General features: G+C 37.2%; 2 protein-coding genes across 12 annotated transcripts in view; one reads left to right on the forward strand and one right to left on the reverse strand.

Moving 5' to 3' along the window:
* The window catches only part of LCORL (ligand dependent nuclear receptor corepressor like), a 153,728-nt gene extending 136,357 nt beyond the window's left edge, over nt 1-17,371 (forward strand). For 5 of the 10 annotated variants that reach the window (XM_072945825.1, XM_072945827.1, XM_072945828.1 and 2 more), the window contains one exon: nt 11,634-11,876. In XM_072945825.1, coding sequence (XP_072801926.1) covers nt 11,634-11,662 — 29 coding nt within the window. In that variant the 3' untranslated portion in view covers nt 11,663-11,876. Of the gene's footprint in view, nt 1-11,633; nt 11,877-14,938 lie in introns of those variants that run through there. The other 5 variants (XM_072945850.1, XM_031686432.2, XM_072945826.1 and 2 more) reach the window with 3 other exon arrangements.
* NCAPG (non-SMC condensin I complex subunit G) overlaps nt 17,351-25,347 on the reverse strand; it is a 34,984-nt gene continuing 26,987 nt past the window's right edge. For both annotated transcript variants that reach the window (XM_015242541.3, XM_015242540.3), the window contains 7 exons: nt 23,856-24,037; nt 23,409-23,583; nt 21,002-21,163; nt 20,630-20,765; nt 20,154-20,237; nt 18,498-18,567; nt 17,351-17,561 (listed from right to left, as the gene is read on the reverse strand). In XM_015242541.3, coding sequence (XP_015098027.1) covers nt 17,438-17,561; nt 18,498-18,567; nt 20,154-20,237; nt 20,630-20,765; nt 21,002-21,163; nt 23,409-23,583; nt 23,856-24,037 — 933 coding nt within the window. In that variant the 3' untranslated portion in view covers nt 17,351-17,437. The remainder of the gene's footprint in view (nt 17,562-18,497; nt 18,568-20,153; nt 20,238-20,629; nt 20,766-21,001; nt 21,164-23,408; nt 23,584-23,855; nt 24,038-25,347) is intronic.

The following is a 25,347-nucleotide window of genomic DNA, read 5'->3' on the forward strand; positions in this document are numbered from 1 at the left end:
GTCTCACATTCACCATTAAGTTGTTAGGCCCTTTGGGGACCACTTTAAGATTGTGTTTATTTAAAGAGTGTCAAGGAACAAGATATTTTTTCCCAATAAATCATCAAACTTGTTGAACAGACATTGAATTAGATCCCATGGAAATAAAGATGAGGATTTCTTTCCAGGGATAATCCACAGCCTGACAAGGGAGAAGGTCATATACAGGTAATTTTAAAGTGATGCTAAATTCAGAAGGCAAACTGAAATTACTTTAGCAAGTAGTTATGTGGTTTATACAGTTATGCTGACCTGACAGTGGTGCCTCAGGGAGACTGTTACCGTTAGAACCTAGCAAAAATGGGATATAAACACTGTAGCTACCAACACAGCCAGTTCCAGCTCTGCTGATTGATGGATGCTGGACAATTCAGAGTATGTAGGAGTGTGGTAGTGCCTGTTGATTACTTCCCTGACATGAAAGAGTGGAAATTTAAGGATATCTTATCATGTGGTTGTATTGTTACATTGTCTACTTTAGGGGAATCTTTTGTGGGGTTGGGGAGGTATTGGTGGCTTTATCTTTGTTACCTTCTTAAAAAACTTCCATAAAAGCTAAAAAAAAATTTCTCAGGTCTTAGATTAAAATATTAAAAGCAGTAATTAAACTCAAGATTTGATAAGCTAAAAGATTATTATGACCCCCCCCCCAAATTTAATTGCTTAACTGAATAACTTTAAAATACCTATTTCAGTAATATCTAACATGCAGGGATTAAAAATGTTAACTCTCTAACATGCAATGATCGAAATTTTAACGGTGGTCAAATTAGAGTCTCCATTATGAAAGATGAAGCAAATCTAAAAGCAGTGCCCTTTGTTTCTTGCCCTAAGGATAACTAAAAATAATTATAACAAAAAGTATGTCACAAAAAAGAGAGAAGTCTAATAGTGATTTTAAAAAAAAACTTAATTTGCCTAAAAATATTCACACGTATTTTTAAAACTGTCACAAATGGAGAATAAAATATAGTGCTTCATTTTTAATTCTTTATACATATACATCCTCATTTCATAGTAAAGGTAGTTTACATTGTCATTTTTCAACAGAACTGTGTTTTATCCTTCCAACTTCTTAACCATTGTATCTTTCTAAGGTATATAAATATAAATTTTATTTTAATATGATTCTTCATCTCACTAAATATGCTATCACCCTAGAAAAATAAGATGGAAGATGCCTAATTATTACTTTTTCAAATTAATTTCAAATCCTTTGGTGATACTTAAAAAAATTTTAGTGCCATATTGAGTTGTTTTTCACCGTTTCTCCTTTTTAAGAGTACTAGTAATAGTTCCTGTTCTGCTTAAAATTTTATTAATCTTTCACTGATAACTTTCCTTCTTTATTTTTTAACATTCTTTTTCACTCAGTCAACAAGGACATTATTTTTATAAAGTTGTATTTATAGCAATATTTGTTATATTTATCTGATTTTTACATGTTTCTTAAAGTGTTGTTTTTTCTCATTCTCGATATTTCATACTTCTTTTTGCCTCTTGGGAATGACACTAAAATTCATTATTAGTTTTATATGTGTTTTTCTTCTTCATAGAATTATTATTGACTGGAAATTTGAGAGACTTTTAACAACAGGCCTTTTCTAGGAAAATTCCTAGGGCAATGTATACAATGAATCATGGAATATTTCTATCGATGAAGAGTTTTGCCTCTACCGTGAATGTCTTGCTTTTATACATTTCAAGATTAACTGTCCAGATACAGTTTAATACACGGGAGTTTTAAAGTTATACTCATTACATTTGTACTTCTTTATATCAACTACAGACATGGAAAGGAAGAAGAAATGCAGTTCTAATCTATTCTTAGTTCAACAAATAATGAATGCCTGTAATATGCTCTTAGGCACTGTGAAAGGTTCGAAAAGTTCTTCTGCCATCTAAGTGAGAAAACAAGACCTGTGTCATTTATTTATTCAATAGTAGAGTGTATTTTATGTTTTAAGTGGGATGTTATGTTTTAAGAGGGTAGAATGGTTAAAGTCATTGTCTTGTGGAGCTTACTGTCTCATGGGGGACAGGGAAGAGGAAGCCCAGGAGAGAGGTGAGTGCTGTGATGGGAGAGGGAGGTGGACTGTAGGAGCACATAGGAGGGAAGCTGAACCCAGGCTTAGAGGGTTAGGCAAGGATTCCTACATAGTAGTCACATCTAAGCTGGGATTTGAAGGATGTCAAAGTATTAGCAGTCCAGAGAGTATTTTCTGCAGAAAGAAATTGCATATGGAAAATTTGGGTGACAGAAGAGAGCTGAAACACTGAGTAATTTAGTTCATATAGCTGAGGCACAAAATAAGAATTAAGAATGGGGTAGAGGGTGACTGAGAAAATGGCAAAAGATAAAGGTACTGGGGTAAACAGCCCAAACTGTGAGGTCAGCATCAGTTAATGAAAAAAATGTCTTGAGCCCTTATGATAGTATCATTAATGGAGAAGAACAGGTGTATTTGAGAGAGATCTATGAAGTAGAATTAATCTGTTTTAGAAAACAGAGGAACAAAGGATAACATCCAAGTTTTGGGGCTTGAACATCTGGGTAGGTACTAGTAACGTTCCATTTTAGACATAATGAATTTGAGGTATGTAGTGGGATATCCAAGAAAAGATGCTTTAGAAAGCAGTTAGTTAATATGGGTTTGTTGCTCAGGAGAGAGGTCTGAGCTGGAGGTAAAATTTGGGGGTCAGCAAGTAACTGAAGCCACGAGAGTGGAAAAGATTGCTCAGTGTAAAATGTGAAGAACCTCGGGTCTCAGAGCCTAAAGGAAAGAAGAGAGGTGTACAAGGGGACTGCTGAGAGTGGTCAGGAGGGAAGAGGAAAGCCGGGAGTGTGTGGTGAAAGGAAGTGTGTTTTAAGAAGGGAAAAAACAACAGTGTAAAATGTTGATAAAAGAGGTCAGTTAGGCCTTGAAATGTTCCAGTCAGGATAGCACAAGAGGTTATTTTAGAGATTTGGGAGAGAGCAGTTTTGATGGACTTACAGAGTCAGAAATCTTATGACTGAGTAAATGCAGGAAGAGGAAATGACGAAAACTAGCACAGAAAACTGTAAATGGTTGCTATTGGAGAGGAGATGGGGAGGCAGTGAGAAGAAGCCCAGTTGAAGGTAGGTTTTAAAAAAAAAAAAATAGATACATAGATGCCAATGGGGAGAAGCCAGTAGAAACTGAAAGGATGAAGATAGAAAAGTGAGGTGGCCGGTAGTGGAAATGGAGTGAAGTCCCTGAGTTGATTACTGAATATTATAGGGCATTGGCTGGAAGAGTTACTTCCGTCCCAAACGTGAGAATGGTGAGAAAGATAGATGGGGATGCAGATCAGCTCCCAAGTTTCTGGGCAGCGTGTTGGGGATGGTAGAGTCTGTGGTACCAAGGAGTAACGCAGAGTGGTGTGGTGAGTACTGGGCTCTGTGGATAAGGTTTGAAATACTGTCTCAAGAGATGACAAGATTGAACAGCTTTGTGATCTTATCTCGGCTGCCAGAATATAAGCTTGGAGAAACCTGGGCCCTTAGATTTGATAGTAACTGTGTTCACCAAGTGAGTGTAACAGAAGAACAAAGAGATCAGACCAAGAGTTTATTCTGTGAATTGTGGGAAGTTACAGACTCCATGTGTAATTCTAGGGAGTCTTTTTCTAATAGTTGTGCACAATATAGACTTGAGGGGGAGGGTAGAATGGGGGTGTGTGAAGGGCCAGTCGTGAGATGATTTTTGAGGTGATAATGGCCTAACACTGAGTATGACTATTGAAAATAGTAATATAGACCCTTTTAATGTCAGTGTCTTTTTAGTTCCCAAAGCAAATGTGTGCTTTTTCCTAACTGATATATATCTGGATATAATAAACGGACTTTGGACACCTCTGGGGAAATTTTAAAAGTAGAATAACCTAATGTGTACTTAAAGCTACTGTCCTGATAGTATTCATTCTAAAATGTTAAGTTTCCCATAAAAATTCAGAATTCAAGTTCACACCTTGAATTGGATTCTGAGATGAGTGAAAAAAATGTCAGTTTGTCAGCTTCTCCCGTTTTGTCATCTATCCTCAAAAATGACTGAATATACATGTACTTTTTCCATTCAGAATTCTGGTTTTCACTCAGGTATATAACTGATGGGCAATTGTAACTAATAGTATACTTCTTTAACTACCTAAAACTGAGACTAACCACACATTCTTCTCTGTTCCTGCTAGTGAACACTTTACCACATTTTTGGAGACCTAACTCAAGGTGTTCTTTTCAATTTGTATGGTTGAGGCAACCCTCGGCATAGAATATTCTTAAACATTAAAAACAAAATTTAGGGTTAAGGGTCTCTTTGTGTGCCGTTTTCAGCATCATAATTATTATCTAATGGAAGCATGGAGTAGATGATTTTCTAAATTTCATTTTGATAGAAAAGTGTTTCCAGATAATTCCACCACCTTACTCTAGTTGGCTACAAGCATTCCAAAGGTGTGTTCTGTGACACACTAGTCCACCACGACGTTCTGGAGGCAAGGGGTCTGTGGTCTGATAACACTGGGAAACGTTCGGTTCTCTTTCCTGAGCTCCCTGAGTCACAGTGCTCCATTTGCATGTTGAACCACAGGCTCCGAGCGTCACACTCCACAGGACACAGTTTGGGGAATATAATCAGGAAACACGGCTCTGCATGGTTTCCTGCTAGGGTTTCTCTATACTCACTGTTGTGTTCCCAGGAAGAATGCAATGACTGTAAAAATATAATTTATGTACTAGATTTGTTCTTGTACATAAATTGTTAGAGTAATTAAAATTAAATTGTTAAGTGCTGTGTTAAGATTCACCATTAAATGAACACTGTGGTAAATACTCCAGAATGATCATGTTTTGATCAGTCTATTTTGTAAGTTCTTTTTTGAATATTAGATTTTATTTCTCAGTGAGTTAAGGAAGGAAGAGCTGCAGTCAATTCAGGTGGTTTTTCCTCCCTGTATGATAAAGCATGAGAAAATATCATATGAATTCAGGAAAATATATGAGATCAGTGTCTCCTCAAGTCTGAACTAATCCACAGTCTTAATTTGATCAGAACTGGATGAAACAAAGACAGATATTTTAATGTAAAGAAATTAATAAATGCATCGACCTATTCCCTTTTACATGGGCTGCATATGATCACTTTGTTACTTGCCAGTGCTGTAAGTGAAACTGTGAAACTGTGACCCAGTAATTTAAAATATTCTAATGAAGTCAAGAATTTCTAATAAAAATCCTTTCTGTTTACAGTTGGGTTTTCGGCCCATCATTGTAATTTTCTTAGGAACTGAGTACAGAGAAGAGTTTTAGGTTTTGAAGAGTTTCTAACTCTTGCCATAAATACTGTTATTAAAATATAAAACATATGTTTGATAATCTCTTGTCTTGATATATTTTCCTAGAATTTTTCTTGCATATTTTATATCCCATTGCTTTGTCAACCATTACTGACTTTTCCAGGATTTTCTGCTTTATTTACTAATTACCCCACATCTTTCATGAAAAACTATTCAATTTATTCAACAAATATTATATATTTTTCTTTTGATCGACCAGGCATTGTTAGACATTAGAATCAAAAAAGAACTCAGAGAACTTGTCAAAAAATATTTCAAGCTGTTTTTTCAGTTTGGCAGCGTAATTAGCATAACGTCAAGAAAGCTGATTTGTCTGCTTCTCCGCGCTGGTGGATGCGTAGTGCAGCTCTGGTAACTTTCCAAATGGGGGCATCTGGCCCTGGGTCTGCTTTGTCAGTAGTTTTGTTGGAACGTTGTCATGGTCATTCACTTATATGATGTCTGTCGCTCTTTTTATGCCACAGAAGCTGACCTGAGTAGTTGCAACTGAGAGCATGTAGCACGCAGAGCCTAAAATATTCATTATCTGGCCCTTTGCATAGAAAGTTTGCCGACTCCTGTTTATTTCAATGCAATTTTCACATGGTGTGACTAGGGGAAAACAGTCACTGGACTTTTTTTTTTTAGTAGATTAATTATTATATCCAGTTCATCCCAGCACCCCATCCACTCCCCTCCGTTGTCCACCCTCTCCTCCCACACAATACATTTCTCACATGCGGTTGTTCCGTTTTGATTTATCTCTGTGGGACCAGACCTGTCTTTATCCACCAGAGTGGTGCTGGGGGAGCCATGAGTGCCAGTGTGATTCTGTTTTGTAAATCTTTATTCTCTCCCTTCAGCCTCCAGACCTGCTCTGTCTTTCTGAGGTAAGTTCAAGGGTCACCCTTCTCTTCCTTAACCAGCTGCTACCACCTGTTAGAAAGAGATTGACTTCAGTGCTTCACACCCTAAATTCCTTCCTCAGCTGTTCTCTTCTCCCCTTCGCTACCCCTTTTTTCTTCTCTCAGGAATTCAGAATTCTTAGTTCAGCTCTCCTGGCTACCATATTTCTCTCATTTTTCCTGTGTGGTAAATAGTTTTCTTTGTAGTGAAGCTGAGTATTCTGTGATTATCATAATGTTAAGCCTACTGAATTCACCTATTGTTTAATTAAAAAAAAAAAAAAAACAAGAAGGCAGAGTAGGGGTCTGAATGATATCACCCTTCCAGGTTTTTTTCTTCCTTGTTTTTGTTTAATTTTAAACAAGACTTTGGCTTCTTTTTTCTCCCCCAATTCCAATTCCTGGCAACCTGGAAAATTTGTTTGTTTACTTCTTTGTTTCTGTATTATATAAAAATAGCTAGATTTTAGAAGCCTATATCTATAGACCCCATTTTTCTTTCAGAAATTTATTCTTTCAGAAATATTTGTCTCCTGTATGCCAATAGTGTAGCGTGCTAGTCATAGGGGAAATAATGGGGGACAAAACTAGAAGGCATTCCATTCATGGTTCAGGTTTATTTGGAGGGGCGGACACTGAGAAAACAATTACACAGATCTTACAAGTTCTTAGTAGGTGGTCCTATGAGGATTCTTTATAGGGAGAGCTTATCAAGTCAGGGAAGTGAGGGCAGACTTCTCGGAGGACATGGAGTTGAGCTGAGCTGTGAAGGGTGAGTAGGAATCAGCTAGGCCGAGTGGCAGAGAACTGGGAGGAGAGGAATGACTTCTCAGGAGGAAAGAACTGAATGTGAAAAAACCCTTGAGGTCCAGTGTTCTTGGCGGGTAAGACGGGTAAGACGTGACTGGTGTGTCTGAAGTCGAGAGAGAAGGGAGAGCATGATGTCAGGTGTGATGAAGACTGAAGAGTGAGTGAAGGCAAGAACATGCAGGTTCTCCAGAGCCATGTCTGTGGACTGTCAGTGGCTAATTTCACCCCTCGTGAGGCAATACCAGCAGCTGTCCGAGGCATGCTCAACGCCTCAGCTCCTAGCTCTTTGCATTCTTTCCGGTGGAAGCACAAATTATATCCAGTCCTACGTGGCCTCTGGGTATTCTCCACCTGGTCCTTTTCACAGCCTTGGGAAACATGCGTGTACTGATCAGTGTTTATCTCCAGACTTCAGGGGTCGCTGGAGCTGGCTGTCTCTGCAGTGCTCTCTCCTGTATATCGCCCCACACATTCTAGTCACCTTGGACTCCCTCACCTCTAAACTCTGTCTTCTTGGGAAGATTTCCAAGGCCTCTTTGGGTCCCCCCCATATACAGCCCAGAAAGTCTCCAGGCAGTAAGCCAGAGCAAATGTTAGAGCTTACTTCCTGTGTTTCCCCTTTTTCAGAGTTCACTGCCATCCTGCATTCCTGTCATCCATTATCTTAGAAACATTATTTCATATATTTTGTGTTTATTTTTTAAGTCATTAAAAGTGAGAGGGCAAACTCATTTTATTACTTCATCATGACTAGAAGCAAACATCCCAGATTTATTTGTTTAACAAATATTTATCCAGTTGCTGTATGCTGTGTGCTGGAAATAAACAAGACCAACAAGAATCTGCACTCTCATCAAGCTTGTGTTTTAGTGGGAGGGGGTAAGAAGAAAAAAACAGGTAAACCCTGTGTTCATGAAATTGGGTGCTGTGAGGATTTCTAGGGGAGCTACGTTGGGCTGAGTGCTCGGGAAGGTACCTCGGCCATCGCTGGTGACTGACACTGCATCTGGACGAGAGCCAAGGAGAGGTTGTGGAACAGGAAGGAAAGACCTGGGACTCGACCCTGAGAATCCCAGCATGCGTCAGCCAGGTAGAGCGGGAGGCCTTGCAGTGACAGGAAGAAGCCGAGGAGAATCAGTACTGTGTTTTGTCTTAAAAGCCAAAAACAAGAGTGAGTCTCAGACAAGAGGGTATCTTACTCTGCTCAGGCTGCTGCAACATAGGCTGCATGACTTAAACAGCAGAAGCGTGTTGTCTCGCGGTTCTGGAGGCTGGAAAGCCCACGATCGAGCGCTGGAGGGCCCCGTTCCTGGCGAGAGCTCTCTTCCTGGCTTGCAGGCCACTTTCCTGTTCTCTGGTGTCTCCTCCTCTTATAGGGACACCAATCCTATTGGATTATGACCCTGCCCTATGACTTCATGTTACCTTAAAGTACCTCCTAAAGGCCCTGTATCTCTCATTATGGGGGTTAGGGCTTCAACATGTCAGTCCGGGCCAGGTGGGGAGGTAGGCAATCCAGTCCATAGCAGAGGAAATGGCCAACAGTATTGAATGCTGTTAGGATAAAGAAGTTGAAAACTAAAGATCATTCACTCAACTTACCATTTCATGAATGACTTTAGTAAGGGCTGTGGAGTAAAGGCCTGGAAGCTAGACTGAAACACGTTAAAGAATAAAAGGTATGGTAAATAGTGATAGCACGTCTAGGACAACTTGTTAAAGCAATCTAACTCTAAAATATTAACCTGATGAAACAAAAGATTGAGTGAAGCCTTGTTTTTTAAGGAATGAGGGACTTTACTTGTGTAAACATCATGGTGAGGACACAGTTGAGAAGAGATGGTCTGTCATTTATCTATTGCCACAACAGTGCTACGCTACAAACACCCAGAAGCAGTAGCATTTCTTTCACTCATGAGTCAGTGATTGGCAAATAAGGCCAGAAGACTCTCTGGGCCTTGGCTGGGCCCCCTCGCGTGTCCTGAGGTTGGCTGGCTGTCAGGTGGGACCACTCAGCCCTGCTGCATGTGTCTCAGATCCTTCTCGCAAGCCAGCCCCGGCACGTTCTCATGGCTGCAGCAGGTGCACGTGTGAGCATAAATCCCGAGCAGCTTCTCAGCTTCAGCTCGCATCGTTTCGCTAGGATGCCGTTAGCCAGAGCGCGTCCCACAGGTGAGGCAGTGAGAGGGCGCTGTAAAATGTTAAGGCAAAGGGAGTAAATACAGTGGTGGGTGAAGAGCTGGGGCTGTTAATGCACTTAATCTGCCACAGATGGTATATTAAAAAAAAAAAAAGGAAGGAGGGCAACAGGATTGTTGATGCTGATCACTGATAAGTTCCTGAAAAGAGAGATGGGAACAGGTCCAGAAACATTCGTTTAAAATCATACCAGGTTCTGCAATATTTTCTAGTTAGCTAGTTGGCATTATCTTAGATGAACAACTTGCTAATTGCTTTTAATTTCATATTAATGTAGTACTGAAATTTTCTATTTTTATAAAAATATCAATCACATTTATGTATTTATTGAATAATTGAATACCTGTTATATTTAAGATACTGCTTTAGGCACAGTTGTGTTACCCCAAGTTTATATACAAGTTCATTAAGAAATTCAGGGAAAGCTTTTGTCCCTAATCGGCCAAGGATCTCATCTAAATCACATAGCAGTGCAAACTGTGGTCATTGGCTCCTGAAAAGAATTGGCTTTGTGCCCTTGATCTGACTATAATTTTCTTCATTTTTTCAACTAAAAATGTCAGTAGCTATCCCATTTCTCAGTAGAAACTATTCTTTCCATTCTAGATGTTTTCTTTCGAGTTCCTGATTATCACAGTTTGCTCTCTAATAATCATGGTAACACTTGGTTTGCACCAGTGTGCTAATCTTTTGTTGAAAAAGTAATTTTCCTAAAATTGATTGCAGTAAATTGCAAATCTAGGATTCTAATCCAAGAGTATCAGATTTCAAAGTCTTGCTCTTAACCACTAGGTGGTTCTGCTCCTCCAGATAAATATACTGAATAATCAAAAGCAAGTCAGGAAAAATATCTGACTTAAAATCTCCCACTTAAGATTCTTCCAAGGCCTTTAAATTCATCAGTATCCTACCAAAGGGAAATTTTGCTTTTGAGATAAATTTGTCTTCTTAAAAATCCCAAAACCTGTACAACTTAACTCTTACAGAATTTGCCAACAAGAGAAAGAATTTATTTCCTCACGTTAGATCTCACGGTTAACTGGTAGACTGTGTTCACCTGGCTACATGCTGTGGCTCTTCTACATTTGACCCCCTTTAAGCCTGGAGATTCAAAATTGACTGTTGTATTACTTACCTGTCTACACAAATTACAGGAACAAACTAATTTGGTGAACATTGCATAAGCAAATCATATACATATCTGCCATTGTTTATCCCCACACATGAACCTTTTGATTTTAATTCTTGTTATTAGTACTAATATTAGCTTAGGTTTCCTGACTCCTTACTGCGTGTCCAAACAGGCATTTTACCTGCAATCTCTACGCAGGTGCTTTATTTACATAAACTCAGTTAGTAATTGCATTTCCCTGAAGATGTGGGCATTATATCTTCACTCCCCTGTTACATTGAAGCTTAGAGGCTAAAGAATGTACACTCAGCAGGTGAATTCAATTCAGGCTCTGAACTCCGAACTCAGGCTCTAGGAAGCCTCCCTCTGACCCAGTTTACGAAAAGCGTCATCCCTAGAGACCTATTGCAACTGTTTTCCCCCCGGTTTCCCCACTGATGGGATTAACCTATCCCTTCTCTGTAATTCCTCCATCCTTAGTTACTCCCTTTACTTATGTTTACTGCATGCTGCTTTTAATTCTGGTAACTTATGAATACTTGTCCCTCTGCCTCCTCACCAACCTGCAAAACCCTGGCGTGTTGCAACTGCTTTCTAAGTGGTATTTTCCGACCTGTCTTGACCATGCTAAAGTGTGTTTCCCGCAACGTGGCTAGCTTAAAGTTTATTGTCTGTATGACAGAAGTGAACCATCACATACCTCCAGTAATAAATAAAACAAGTTTAAATTATTAGAGTTGAATATATAAAAATCATTTTTGTTAAAATTAGAATTATCAATAATCATTCAAATCACAAACGGTAGTTGTCTTTCCATGACCCACAGAAGATTCTTATCTTTTATACTTTCCAAATGCACACATTCTGTAAGCTTCCGTTCAGATGGTGGAGAGGGGCTCTGTCTTGGGGTGTGTGAAATTACTGAAGCATTGAAAACAGGCTTAGATGTCTACATAATGCCCTTGCTCAGCCCTCACCTACCATCTAGGCTCCTGACTGGACAGAGACAGAGAGGCCTTACTTGGGATAAGTACCCCTCTCCTAGCTTTTTCCCCCTTCACCAAACTGCGCGGTGTTAAACTAAACCTTCGCGTTTGTAACTCTATATGGTTTTTAAAGCACATTAATTGACTCTTGTTAGATCCTCAGAAACACATAAGTTAATCGGGAGATGTCATTTTTTTTTCTTACAGACAAAGAAAATGAGGCTGAAGGAGGCTAACGTTACTTGTCCAAGGTCATAAGGCTGATTGTTAATATTGTCAGAACTGGAACCCAGGTCCCTACATTCTTTTCCCCAACTCGTTTCTCCCCAAAGTACCACTGTGTACACTGCTGCTGAGCTTTCATAGGAATCCTTGATAGAGATTTATAAAGCCGCTTTATCAGAGGATTCAAATGCTGCTAATTCAGCTTTCTAATCATGATGTAAAGCAGCGAAGCCATGAAATAAAACTGATAAACTTGATAATAGAAAATTTTAAATGGATTCATGACAAAATCACTGTAAGCAGATACAGTGAACTAGGCAGGGTGAGGAAGGGAGTGGGATTTTAAGTCACATAGACCACAGGATTAATTTTAACTGCATATCAATGAGAAAAAGACCATCTCAACTGGCAAAGAACGAAGAAAAGGAAATTCAAATGGTTTTTAAGATATGAAAACAAGTTTAATCTTACTCAGAATGAAAATGCAAATTAAACAATAGCATACCATTTTTTTAAGCTTTCATAAATTTTATTATATATTGTACGAGTGTGAGGGAAGGAAGATACATTCATACATCGTTAGAGTGTAAAATGGTACACAGTCTATGAAGGAAATTTTGGAAGGAAGATGTACTTGCACACATACTTAAAGAGACACATAAGAATATTCAATACATTGGTATTTTAAGCAAAAGATTGGAATAGCCCAAAAGTTTATCAGTCGAAGACTGGCAAAGTCAATGACAACATATGCATAGAATGGAATCCTCTGTAGCTGTTAAAGAATCAAGTATTCATTGTACAAGTATGAAACACTCCAAAATATACAAGTGAGATATGGAACGGTATACAGAATTGTGTAGGGGAAAAGGAGGTATTTGAAACACAGATATATATCTCAGTGTAAAGGGACTATCTCGAAGAATTGCTCCTAGAAGAAGGACTCGGAGCACTGAGAGACTTCATTGTATAACATTTTGTAATGATTGATCTTTTAATTTTGCAGACTTACTACCATTGTTTAAAAAATCCATCAAGAAAAGTTGAGAAATATTTATTAATCTTTCAATTGGTACAAATGTATAATTATATGACAGGTGTCTAGCATTAAACTTAACAAATTTTGTCAAAATTTTAATTTCCAGATATAAAGGGGTATTTGTTAAAAATTCCTCTAGGTTGCAAATTCTTTGAAAGCATGGACTGTATCTTTCTCATCTTTGTAACCCAAAAGTGCTTTCTGATGGGTACTCAATAAATGTTAAATAATTTGGTATAGAAAATGGAATTGAAAAGTGCTCTGGTGAGTAGTAGATTATAATTAGGGATCCAAGTTCTTGTATTTGTCTACATACGTGTGGTTGGGACGCTCTGAGAAAGAGCAGCTTATTTGTCTATTTCCCTCTACCTTAGCTTCCCTATCTTTTAAAAAGCAGTAGGGAGTGACTAGAAAGGTCGCTCTAATGCTGCTCCAGTGCCTCTGGTTCTCGCACGTCGAGAGAGCTCCATTCTATTCTCAGGGTTCTGTAGATCAGAAGTGCCCAGGCTTCAATACCAACTAGTTGTCTTTTTGTAGATATATATTTATGAGGGAGTAAACATGTTAGTCTGTTTATTGGTACTAACGTTTAGCTCTTTTTCTTAACTGGTATTTTCTTCTGATGCATGTCGTTTTGTGCGTCCCTGGAGTCTGTGTTCCTAAATTTAGAGCGCACACTCTGGAAAAGTCACTTTAAAAAATTGTCTTTAAAGTACTGAAAAGAACAATAATGTAGTTATTGAGTATTATTCTCTGATGAATACACTTTTGTCAATCAGAGAGCAATCAGAAAACAATTATTTTTATCACCATGATTTGTTGTTCCATGCCATCATTTCTTATTTTGGAGTTTGACACCTGTTAGTTATCTACCGAGCTATCTCAATTAATTTCATTGTATTTTTATAGTTTGCCTTAGGGTTTCTCAAAGAAGTATACAAACTTTTTTTTTTGAAAATACAAATAATAAAAATACAAAGACTAGCAGTTCCTTGGAAGAAGAAAAGCATTAATGTTATTAATTGTATCTATAGGTTTGGGCTTTTTTTAAGTGATTACTTTTTTTTAATGTGAATTTGTTTTATTGAGTTATCGTCAGTTTACAGTGTTGTGAGGTTTACTATTTTTGATGAGTAATCTTATAAGCTACCTGTCATTTTATTTCCTATCTGTTTACAAAAGTTGAAATCATGTCATTTCTGTAGAACAGGGTTTGCCTGCGGAGGACTCAGTGAAAAATATGATAGTTGCTAACAGGGTAATGTTCAATCTTGTAAAGTGGCTTAACAGGTTAAATCTCTCTGGGTTATTGAATGGCAAGTGAGTCAGTTGCTTGAAGTTGCAAGGAGGGATCAGGAGAATGCTACTACTTAAGTCTGGATGCTGCTGTCATTTACCAGCTCGAACAAGTTGCTTAAACACTACCCAGCTCAGCTTCCTCTTTACTAATGGGAAGAATCGTTGACCTGTGGCTGGAGAAAGCATAGGAAGGATGCAGCCCAACCAAACTAATCAGTTAAGTGTCAAATGAGCTAATGTATAGCAAGCTATTAAATGGTTTCTAACCATAAGGATTCACATTGGAAAATGTGAAATGAGTATCATCAGTATTACTTAAGACGGGATTACGTATGCATTGCACGTGGTGGCTCTCTGCCCTGTGGACTCTGTGATTCTAGAGGAGGTTCTCAGAGAGCTGGTAGACAGGCGTAAGGGGAAGAGCAAGGGCTGTGTTCCAGTTCCAGCCCCGTGACTTGACTTCATTTGTACTTCAACTCTCTGTGACTCACTTTTATCGTTTCTTATGCGCTTAAGCATGCCAACCTTGCTTGGTTGTTATGATGTTTAAGTAAGATAAGACATGTAATGTGCCTAGAATATAGTAGGCATTCAATAAATTCCTTCTTGTCTTGAAGTGACTCTGATCCTGGCTGGTTAAAGGAAAAGTTAAGAGTTTAATCCAGCCAAGCTCAGTAGGTAAAATATGCTTTCTGATGTACACTGATAAAATCCATATATGCTGTTTTTGTCCCGTGGTATCTGAGTGGCCTCACCATTATCTGTATTGTATTCAGTTCAGTGAGGCAGGAGCTAAAAACAACAAACTCTTGTACTTTCAGGATCATAAATGCTCTATCTACTCTAATATTTTGAGGTCCAAGCACTAGAACTGAATTTTCTTTTACAAGGTTGATAATTTCTTTGAAATTAAAGTAAAACTAAAGTGATTTACACTTTTTTTTTCCAGCATGCTACAAGTGAAAACTGATGAGAAACTGAATTTGTCTGATGGGAATACAGCAAGTTGCCCTTTGAGCCCCGTTAAGATGTGCCTTAATCGTCCCACTGAATGGAATCTGAATTTGACAGCAGCATCTCTAGCGAGCTGTACAGTCCAAAACCAAAATCTCAAACGTGAAGAGAAATAGATTACAGTTCTTCTTGCACTGTCCTTACTCTGTACACCAATATTCTTTCTGCTGATAAGCATTCATCATTGATTTTGAAAGATTTCTAATCCTGTGATTTGTCTATATATTAAATCATTAGCATTAATCATTTTGATTATATTCTTTGTACGTTTTTTTTACATGTTTTACACCAGACCATTGTGGAATTTTGCAGTACAAATGGATTTTGATGTTTCTCTTTTAAACAGTATTTTGTGAATTTTTTATGCCGTAAGTTGAAATAATTTTCCCTAGTTTTCTGTGCACAAAGCTTAATATATATATAACGCATTGTGAGATTTAGAAGGCTAGCAGTGTGAGGATTTGTGACGATAACCTGGCCCGTGAGCAGTCGTGTAACAGGTGGATACCAACTACCTCGAAGCAAATTGGTCAAAGGCAAAGGTATCTCTTCGAAGTGTAACTCTTTCAAAGTTATATATGTATAGAAAGATTGATCATAGTTTATCATGAAGTAGCATGTTGCCATTCATGTGAAAATCTGAGCTCATCAGTTATTTGTTTTTAAACCTGCAGTCTGTGGGCTTTAAGAGCAATGGCACAATTGCATGTTTACTATTCAGCAAATCTGTGCCTCTTTTACAGACAAGAATGCTGTTTGGTTTCTGTAAATTATCAGTTTTGAATGAAAAATGGTAAATGGATTTATATATATTGATTTTACTGTATTTTAGCCATTTATTTTAAAGTGTAAAGGGATGTCTTAAAATCAGGATAATATTCCTTAATAGTGCAAAAGCATAGCTTCATCATTAGCTTATGTGATTGTGTCTAAAACTTGAATAGTAAGAATACTCAAAGTTTGGTGCTTAAATTTATTTTTCGCATGCCAGAGAAAGAATGCTCTGGTATGGTGTTCCATGTAAGTATGTAAGAACCTGGCTCCTTCCCCTCAGATAGCCTGGCTGTGGGTTAAATGGGATTTAGTTCGCTGTGTTTCTGAAGACTTTTACTTATGGCACATTTTGTGTACCTTGAAAGTCCTTATTTCTCCTTACCTGCCCCAGCCCCCAAATTATTTTTACAAAGACAGGGATTTAACAAAAAAAGACTTACATAAGGAATTTGAAGCACAGGAAAAGACACAGAGCCAACAGAATGAAAAACAATCATCTATTTTCCATTGTTTTATATCACCACATCTGCCTTTTCCTTTTTGCTTAATAAGCATTCTTACTTTGTAGCCTTCAGACTCCTTTTGTATTTCTAAGTTTTATAAAGCACATATACATATGTAATGTAGCAATTTGGTTCAAAAAAGCACAGCAATCTTACTTTGGCTCCATCTTAGAACATCACCTTAAATAAATGGCCTCTGGTCAATAAAAAAAGCACAATTACTATTAAAACAGATCCAATGTTAGGGTATTTCTATTCTGTATAATAAAGAGAAAGACGATTATCAGAGGGATAATAAAAGGTGTTTTGTTGGGTGTTGTAGAAGGAAAGAGGACTGATTTCCCACAGCGTAGGTTTCCTAAGTCAGGCAAGTGCCGATTTCAGAAAGTAGACAGTAAGGAAATAGTGCTCATAAATTAGTATGTAGTGGGCTTCCTGTCACATCTTTTCCCACTAGTTTTTTTATTATCTACAATAAATATTTTGTTATGCCAAAAACAGAAAACTCCATGATTAATATGTAAATGTGAACATCTCTGTAGCCCAGGAAACAACATAAGCAAAGTAGGGCTCTCATACGCAGATATTTTAGGAAAAAAAACTACCCATGCAGGTAGCATTACCAAAATGTTTTTAGTGTCAGAATCACAAAATCATCAAAATGGTACCTGTTGAACTCGGATGCTGGATACCTTGGTTCATTATACTGGTCTTTCCTGGAAGTAAGCTCCTTTCTAGCCAGTTTGTGGTACTTCATTTTACCCTTAAGGTGTTGTAAAATGTGTTCCGAGATGTTTTTATCTGTGTGGGATCTGCCACATCTAAGTTAAAACCTTGTCAAATGCAAGCCCCCAGCTAGTTACACTTAAAACTTGCCCGTAACTCCATGATTTTAAGGCATCACCTGGGAAGGCTGGTTGAAAAGCAGGGTGCTGGCCCACCTCAGACTCTGATTCACGCCGGGACTGATGCAGACAGCCTGCGGAGCACTGACACATGCCGTCTTAATGCTTCAATACAGGCCAAAGGGACATGGAATCACCCAGCAGGAAGAGTTCTACAAGACATCAGACTTTTTCTAATTTTCATACAAGGGTAACTTTATTAAAGCAAACAACTGAACATAATTTTAAAGGAGTCCACCTCCATCATCTCTTCTAACTTTCATCTTCATTGAGGAATTGTGCAAGGTTAAGTTTACTTTTTTCTAATGCTGCTGTTTTGGCTCGTCTTGGTAATCTCATCTTCATTTCTGATTCTGGCTCTGGAACGTCATGATCACTAAACAGATGTTGAAAATACACCAATTTAAATACAAGCTTTAAAACCAGTTTATTTATAAATAAAACTGTTTTTGTTTCTGACTGTCTATCAGTGTGTGATTGATATCCCGATTCCACTAAGCTTAAAACTAAAATCTTAAAACCAAAAAAACCTGACTGGCTATCCAGCAAAGTGAGTCATGGAGAATCTAGCTAATTTCTTTTTGTATCTACTGGAACCTGGTGTTATACAGAAAAAAAGACAAAAATCCAAACTTCTATAAGGAAGCTTACAAACAAATAAGGACCATAACAACTACCCAAGAGTTTTGGGGGGAACTCAAGAAGTGGAAGAAAAAAGTTCTGTTTATTTAAGCAATAAATTCCTAAAACACTGTAAACAGCAAGTTTCCCCAAAAGGTATTTTAAATTTAGTCAAAACTTAAAATTATATACTAAAAATATATATACTGTACCAATGAATGAATGAATGAATGAATACCAGACAGCTGTAAACATTCAGCTTCCTACAAGAGCTTATTGGCAGAAACCAAAAATAACACTATACTACTAATATTGCTCAAATTACAGGCAGAATTATTCTACCATTATAAATGTAGAGAACCAAATCTAAACCTCAGTAATTTGCTAATTCAAGATCAGAGAAATCACACATACATTATCTTGTAACTAGAGGAATATATGGAAAAACAATTTGGAAGAAGGTATTATAAAAATGACTACCTAGTACTAAAGGCCAAGCCCATGGACAGGAAAAACACACAAGCTGTAAGAAGTCAAGTGCTCCAGGGCACATTATCTAGAAAGCTCTCACCATTGTCACGGATTATCTTGTTGCATATGGAGCTGCTCTTTCACAGTAAAAGCAAACTACAATTTTTTTTTTTACTTCTATATAAATTAAAAAAACATATTCTACACATGCATGGCATACCTTTCAGAGTCAGCCTCAGCAGCCTGACGTCTCCGGTTCACTCTAGCTGAAGCTGTCACTTTTCTCCGTCCTTAAAGACAAATAATTCATTATCAATTATCAGTTGCTCATTTAAAAATCTATTTTCTGTGCTACTCAAATCCTTTATTTTCCCTCTTCAACACATTTTCTCCTATTTCCTTGCTACCTTTATATAAATTATTAACACCACAGAGAAAACGAACCCAAGTAAGATTAAAATTTTACTAATTTCTTTTGTAAGCTCTGATAATAGGCAAAGGAGTATATGGAAACTGAGTTATAAGGAGGCAAATTTTTGTTAATTTGGGGGAAAGAAGCATGTGAAAAACATGTTAAAGAAAGTACCCCTATGACACAAACTGTATGAAGAAACCAATGAAAATTAATGTTAGATGTGTTAACCCTGCAAAACAGGTCCTAAAGAAACAGAACTTTAATCAGTAAGGTAATGACTTGTAAAATATTCAAACATATACATGGTCAATATAAATGTATGTTCTAAAACACTTCAGTATAAAGATTAAAGCCTTTATATACTGGAGGGGTTACAAAAATTCTACTTGCTAGAAATTTAAAAGGTTAAGAAGCAAAGTTTGGCCTGTGATGCTCCTCATTTATGAGAAATAAAACAGCACATGTAATTAAAGTCTGAGCTACTGAAAAAAAAAAAGTGGAATTCTCATGGTATATCTGACTAAAAGCAATCTGATCAAAACCAAATTATTCAGTATGATCATTTGGTTTAAATTTATATACCCTATTCAGGTGACACTTTTTGTTTTCTTCCAACTTTGCATATTTGCTTGTAAACTTCTAAGACAGTTATCCCCAGGAAAACATTTAACAATGTGGGACTAAACAACATGGGACGAATGTGGAACAATACCCAGCAATTAGCATTTAAATAATTGATTGGCTACAAAACAGTATTATGGCCAGATTCCATCTAGGAAAAAATTATGTCTCCAGAGAAAAGAGCCTCAAAAATATTTTTTCAAGAAGTAAAATAATAGCTCATGGGTGGAATTACTCGCATTCTTTATATTAGTCTCCTTGGGTGTATATCCTGATTCTCCTGTAATATGCATGCATTGTTTTGTAATAAGAAAATAATAAAACAATAAAAAGACCTTAAATTTCAGACATTTTTCTAAGTGATCTCCTAAAGTCAACATTTATTCCAACAAATCTCCTATTGTTGGATATCCCTTGGGAAATAAATTACGCTGGGAAAAATGAAATGAAATGGGAAAAAGGAAAACAGAAGCCCAGAAAAATACTAGGTGGGCAAAAGAGACAAAAAATGCTTAATCATCTGCAGGACAGAACAGAAGTAAGTGATAATATATAAAATTATCATTGATCATTTGATAATAACAATCTTAATTTAACACTAATCTTCCTTTGCAACATGATCTTTTGCATCATATTTCTTTCTGTCAAAAGCACTTGGAGCAACACTGATATTACTGTCTTTTAGACGCAAAGCAAAACCTAGTATCAGCTAAAACAAATCAAAAAGAAAGTTAAGGACACCTAAGACATCATAAAATCTTTATCCTTAAGGAAACAAAGTATTTCATTGGAAAACAAAATGAACAGTTTTATCAGAAAGTTAGTCAATTCGTACGTTACCTCTGTTAGTCTTTTGCTGAGTGGATTTCGTTCGGGTTGTTTTTACATCCTTAACAGGAGTTACATATACTTCTTTATTCTTTTCTATTAAAGGAAATAACATAACAATGTAAATTAACAATAGCTTCATGAAATATTTTAAGTGATCAATTTTTCATAAAACAGAAATGATGACCAGTCCCAATACTAGCTATAGAACATTTTTCATAAATCCATGTTCCAAAATATGTGCACACTGGACAATAAGCACGCAAAACTCCTAAGAACATGGTACGCATGGTCATGTGGTAAGAAATGTACCCAAAAAACTATAAAAGTATAATAAACACTTATCAGTAATATACTTTCCCAGGGGGTTAATTAGAAAAACTTCTTTCATTTCTGATATCCAATCCCATGTAGAGGAGGAACAGTGTGTCTCAGTAAAGATGAAAAGGACAGTCTCACAAACACTCGGGTCACCATGTTGTCACCACCTTCACTGTGAAAAGCAGCCGTAGGTGCGCCGTCACCCTGCGCTGCTACCGCCTGGTCACCATGCTCTTTATTTTCCTTTTCTAACTGAATCGTGATTTTCTCCAAAGCTCTCAGACACGTTCTATCTTTTACTTGCTGTAATAGAAAACATTTTTTTAATGCAGCATTTTCTAATCTTCTTTCAAAAAAGCTATATACTGATAAACATGTTTAAAAATATTCTAAAAGTTCTAGTAAATTTATGAAGGAAATATTTACCTCAAATGAGCAAAGTCACAATGTGCTAATATATGTATAAATATTAATAAAACTATGTAAATTCTACTTTGATAAAAATATACACACATTAAGAGGAACTAGAAACTACTTGCCTCCAGAATCTCATTCAACAGAACCAGAAGATCTTTAGCAAGATGGCTACTGAGTTCTAAAGAACTCAAGGCTTTCGTATAGACTCGAATTTCTGGTGAATATGGACACGTTAGAATCTCATTGCAAATTTTTATAGCCAGGTTGTCATGCACTGTTAAGGCCTAGAAAATCAAGAGAAAAATCCTTGTAAATTGAAATGATATGATTCCAATACAGCTTACACATCAGACATTTCCAACTATCTTGCCATAGTTCCAAATACATAATGTCTAAAACCAAATTAACATATTCCTCTTCAAACACGTTCCCCTTCTTGTAGCGGATGCTGTGGTACAGAGCCTAGGTCCACCCCCTTTACTAATGGACCATTCATTCTCCAGGCTACAGAGTTTTGGAGGCTAGAGTTCCCAGATACAGAACTGATCCAGGCTGAGGACAATGATCTTGCTCTGTGCAAGGTCACACCTCCTCCCCAAGGGTTAGTCCACTTTCAGCAACTGGTAGATACACAGGTACAACAGCCTAGCCCTTTCTCAATTCTGGACAAAGCAAAGGACTGTCCCAATTTCAGAACTTCCTGTGAGATGAGCTAGAACCTTAAGACTACATGACAGTTCAACTTCTTCCTCTGCCCAACCTGTTTCCTCCACTCCTACAAGACGCTGATCATGAGCATATGCCCTAATGTCCACAGCTTCTCTGAGGTCTTCTGTCACCCTCACTTAGGACCTCAGAGTTATCTTGGATTCCTCCATCTTCCTTGCCTTACAAAGCTCTATCTTCTAGGCTTTTGTACCCGCAACTTTTTTCTATGTCAATTTCTGCTATTTTTTTCTTTCTGCTTTCACTACTACTTCCTTTTACTCTTTTTCTGTAAACATTTATCTCCTAATTATACAGATTTTTAGCTGCTTTATTTATTAATATTCTCTTTCTATTCCTCTTACCAATTCACCTCACCTAATAACACTGACCACCAAACCAACCTTCCTAATAAGTAACTTTCATTCCATTAACCCTTTTATATACACCATGCAAATAGTGTCAACTCCGAATTCCCTATCCTAATGTTCTGCCCTAAGAGCCCATTCAGGATCCTCAGCTGGAATGATGTTTCCCGTAGTTCCCCAACATGACTTGGACAACCAGCTACATTTAGTCACCTTTACTAAAAGTCTTTTTCTCTCTCCAAATCACTCCCCAAATCCCAACAAGGCCTAAGTAAATTTTACTGGGTGAGTTTTAGAACTAATAATGCTGTACTCATCACCCCTCCCACATGAACCCTGCCATCTTCTGGAGTGCTAAAGTGCTTTGTAGCTGTATCACTGACCCTTACTGTATTTTGCTTTAATATCATTCATAATCTTCTTTCCAATGATATGTAACGTAATAACTTGAATGAAGTATGCAGCCACTAAATATCAATTAAAACAGAAGACCAGTACTTTCAATTTAATCAGTTGGCATCTAAAATCATTAATAACACATTAATTTTCAATACGGTGAATGTCTGATCAGGTGATATTAAAGGGTTAAAAACCAGCTTACGTTTAATTTGTGGGAGAGTATGCACTCAATTTATCTTCTTTGTATTAAAAACAAGACTAAGCTTGAGATGAGTTTCATTCTTTGAATTCTCCTTCTGTCAGAAACATAGCAGGTAAACCAACAATTGAGGACTCAATGAGTCCTACATAAGTTCATTATTCAGAATGATTAACAGCCAGTGGTAGGTGAGGAGCAGGCTATGAGGATGATGAATTTTGGTAACTTCTTTTCAGCAGCAAAAATGTTAGCATTGATTACTTCTGTTTTTATATGATGATCTCCCCATTTCCCAAAAGATCTTTTTTAAGCATAGCTGACCAACAATATTACATTAGTTTCAAATGTACAAGAGAGTGATTGAATATTTTTATAGATTATGCTCCATTTAAAGTTATTAAAAAATATGTGTTTTCCTATGCTGTAGAATATATCCTTCTTGCTTATTTATTTTTTACATAGCAGTTTGTACCTCTTAACCCCCTATCTCTATCTTGTCCCTCCCCTCTTCTGACTCCCCACTGGTAACCCCTAGTTTGTTCTCTGTATCTGTGTTTTTATTATATTCATTCGTTTTACTTTGTAGAATCTACATATAAGTGATATAGTATTTATCTTTCCCTGTCTGGCTTATTTCACAAAGCAAAATACCCTCTAGGTCTACCCATGTAGCTGCAAAAGATCTGTGTTTCTTGTTTACTTTGTTATGTGCCACCATATAAACCAGAAACCTAAGATCAACATGTAGCTTCTCTGTTTCAAAGAATCTATGAGAGGGATTATTTTACCAAAACAACAGTAACCTGCATGCAGGGTACCATCCTTACCATCCATACACAGGCTAACACACTCACCCACCTGATAATCTTGGGAATCCTTGGCCTGAGGATTTAATCCACTTGGTCTTGTCAAATCTACAAGTAACTCAGCAACATTAGTGATATCTATTTCAGCTAAAGGAGAAGATGCCGGGGCATTAGCCAGTGTTTGTAGAGTTGGAAGAAAGGCTTCTTCAAAACATTCCTGATTAGTCCTATTGAAAAATAATTTGAAGTATGTTAGCAAGAAAAAGCATGATTCTTAAAAAAACAAAACAAAATAGACAAAAAACCCCATTATATATCAAAATCACCCCATCAAGATGGAGTACATGTTTAGGAAAGAACAAAATAATTCAGGTAGGTAGAATCTAGTAAGTTCTCATTTCCTTACTTACCACTGGAAGAAAAGAGTTAACAAACTAGATATGAGTCATGGGGAGCCTGAACTTAAGTCAGATTTTGATTTATCAATATGACTATATACCTGCTTGCATAAGCAAACATGGGGAAGAACACGCCTAAGCAGTGTCGGAGTCGAACATCCTCCTCAGTCACAGGGTTATACCACAACAAGACAAGGCGAGAGAGAAGTCTGCTGCTGACCAGAAGCCCAGAGAACATCAGCTTGGCTAGTCCTTCTGCAGCTCCTGTCCTGAGTTCAGACACCTAATAAAAATGACTTTCGTTAAAAGAAAATTTTTATTTGTACTTCCTTTTTAAGCCTTACACTGTAGCCTGTCCTATGGTATTTTTACATAAATTACCCAAAATCACTCATGATATTAGTAATTTTTTAAAGGCACATACAAAGATTTTGTTTCCCCCTATTAGGTTTAGGCTAACATGACAAATTAGTCTAGCTATGAAACTTCAATTCCCTTTAAATTCTTTAGAAGAACCAAAATATCTCATAATATTGTAAAACCAAAAATCAAAACAATATATATTAAACACTATCATGGTGCTAAGATATAGAAAGCCGTCAGCAATGGTCTCTGCTATCAGAGAAGGCCTAGAAATGAAAGCTCCAGAGGCGAGAGTGGCAATGTGTGTGAATGAGGGGTAAAATGTGAACAAAAGGTGAACAAGTGGGAAAAGGTATTCTGAGAAAGAGTAACCAAAACAAACCTAGAGAAGAAAATGGGAAAGAAGATGTAGTGGTATTCAGATGGAGGTACAGGTATAAATGAGTGGTAGTTAAAAATACTGGTTATTGACAGAGAATTAAATCCAAGCCTCTGCGTCCTAGTTGCGTGACCCAGTCCTATACATATATTACTTAATTTCTTTGTATTAGCCTCAGTTTTTTCATATACAAAAAGGAGATATTAAAGGGGTATACCTTCAGTTATGATTCTAAGTTCTATTATATGAAAAGGAAGGGAGGGAGGGAGGAAGGAAAAATAAGTTCCTGAGACCTAATGTAAAAACATGGTGATTATAGCTGATCACTATTATATCACTGAAATTTGCTGAGAGTAGAACTTAAATTTTCTCACTTAAAAAAAAAAGATAAATATATGAGGATGCGTTAATCATCCAGTTGAGACCAGGAGCAGGGACAGAATCCTAGAAACAACAACAAAAAAATTAATATATGACCCAGAAATCTCATTTCTAGAAATACACCCCCAAAGAATTGAAAACAGCTACTCAGACAAACACATCTTATAGCATCACTAGTCACAATAGTCAAAGGGTGGAAACAGCCCAAATATCCTTCAAGGGATGAATGGCTATATACATAAAATGGAATATTGTTCAGCAGTAAAAAGGAATGAAGTACTGACATAAGCCACAACATAAATGAGCCTTGAAAACAAGCTAAGTGAAAGAAAGCAGACACAGGGTCACACACTTTATGATTCCATTTATATGAAATATCCAGAAGAGTTAGATCCATAGAAACAACATGCACACTGGTGGTTGTCAGGGGCTGGAAAATAGACAGCAACTGCCTAATGGGTAGTTTCTTT

Source organism: Vicugna pacos, chromosome 2, assembly GCF_048564905.1.
Source record: "Vicugna pacos chromosome 2, VicPac4, whole genome shotgun sequence".
NCBI lineage: Eukaryota > Metazoa > Chordata > Mammalia > Artiodactyla > Camelidae > Vicugna > Vicugna pacos.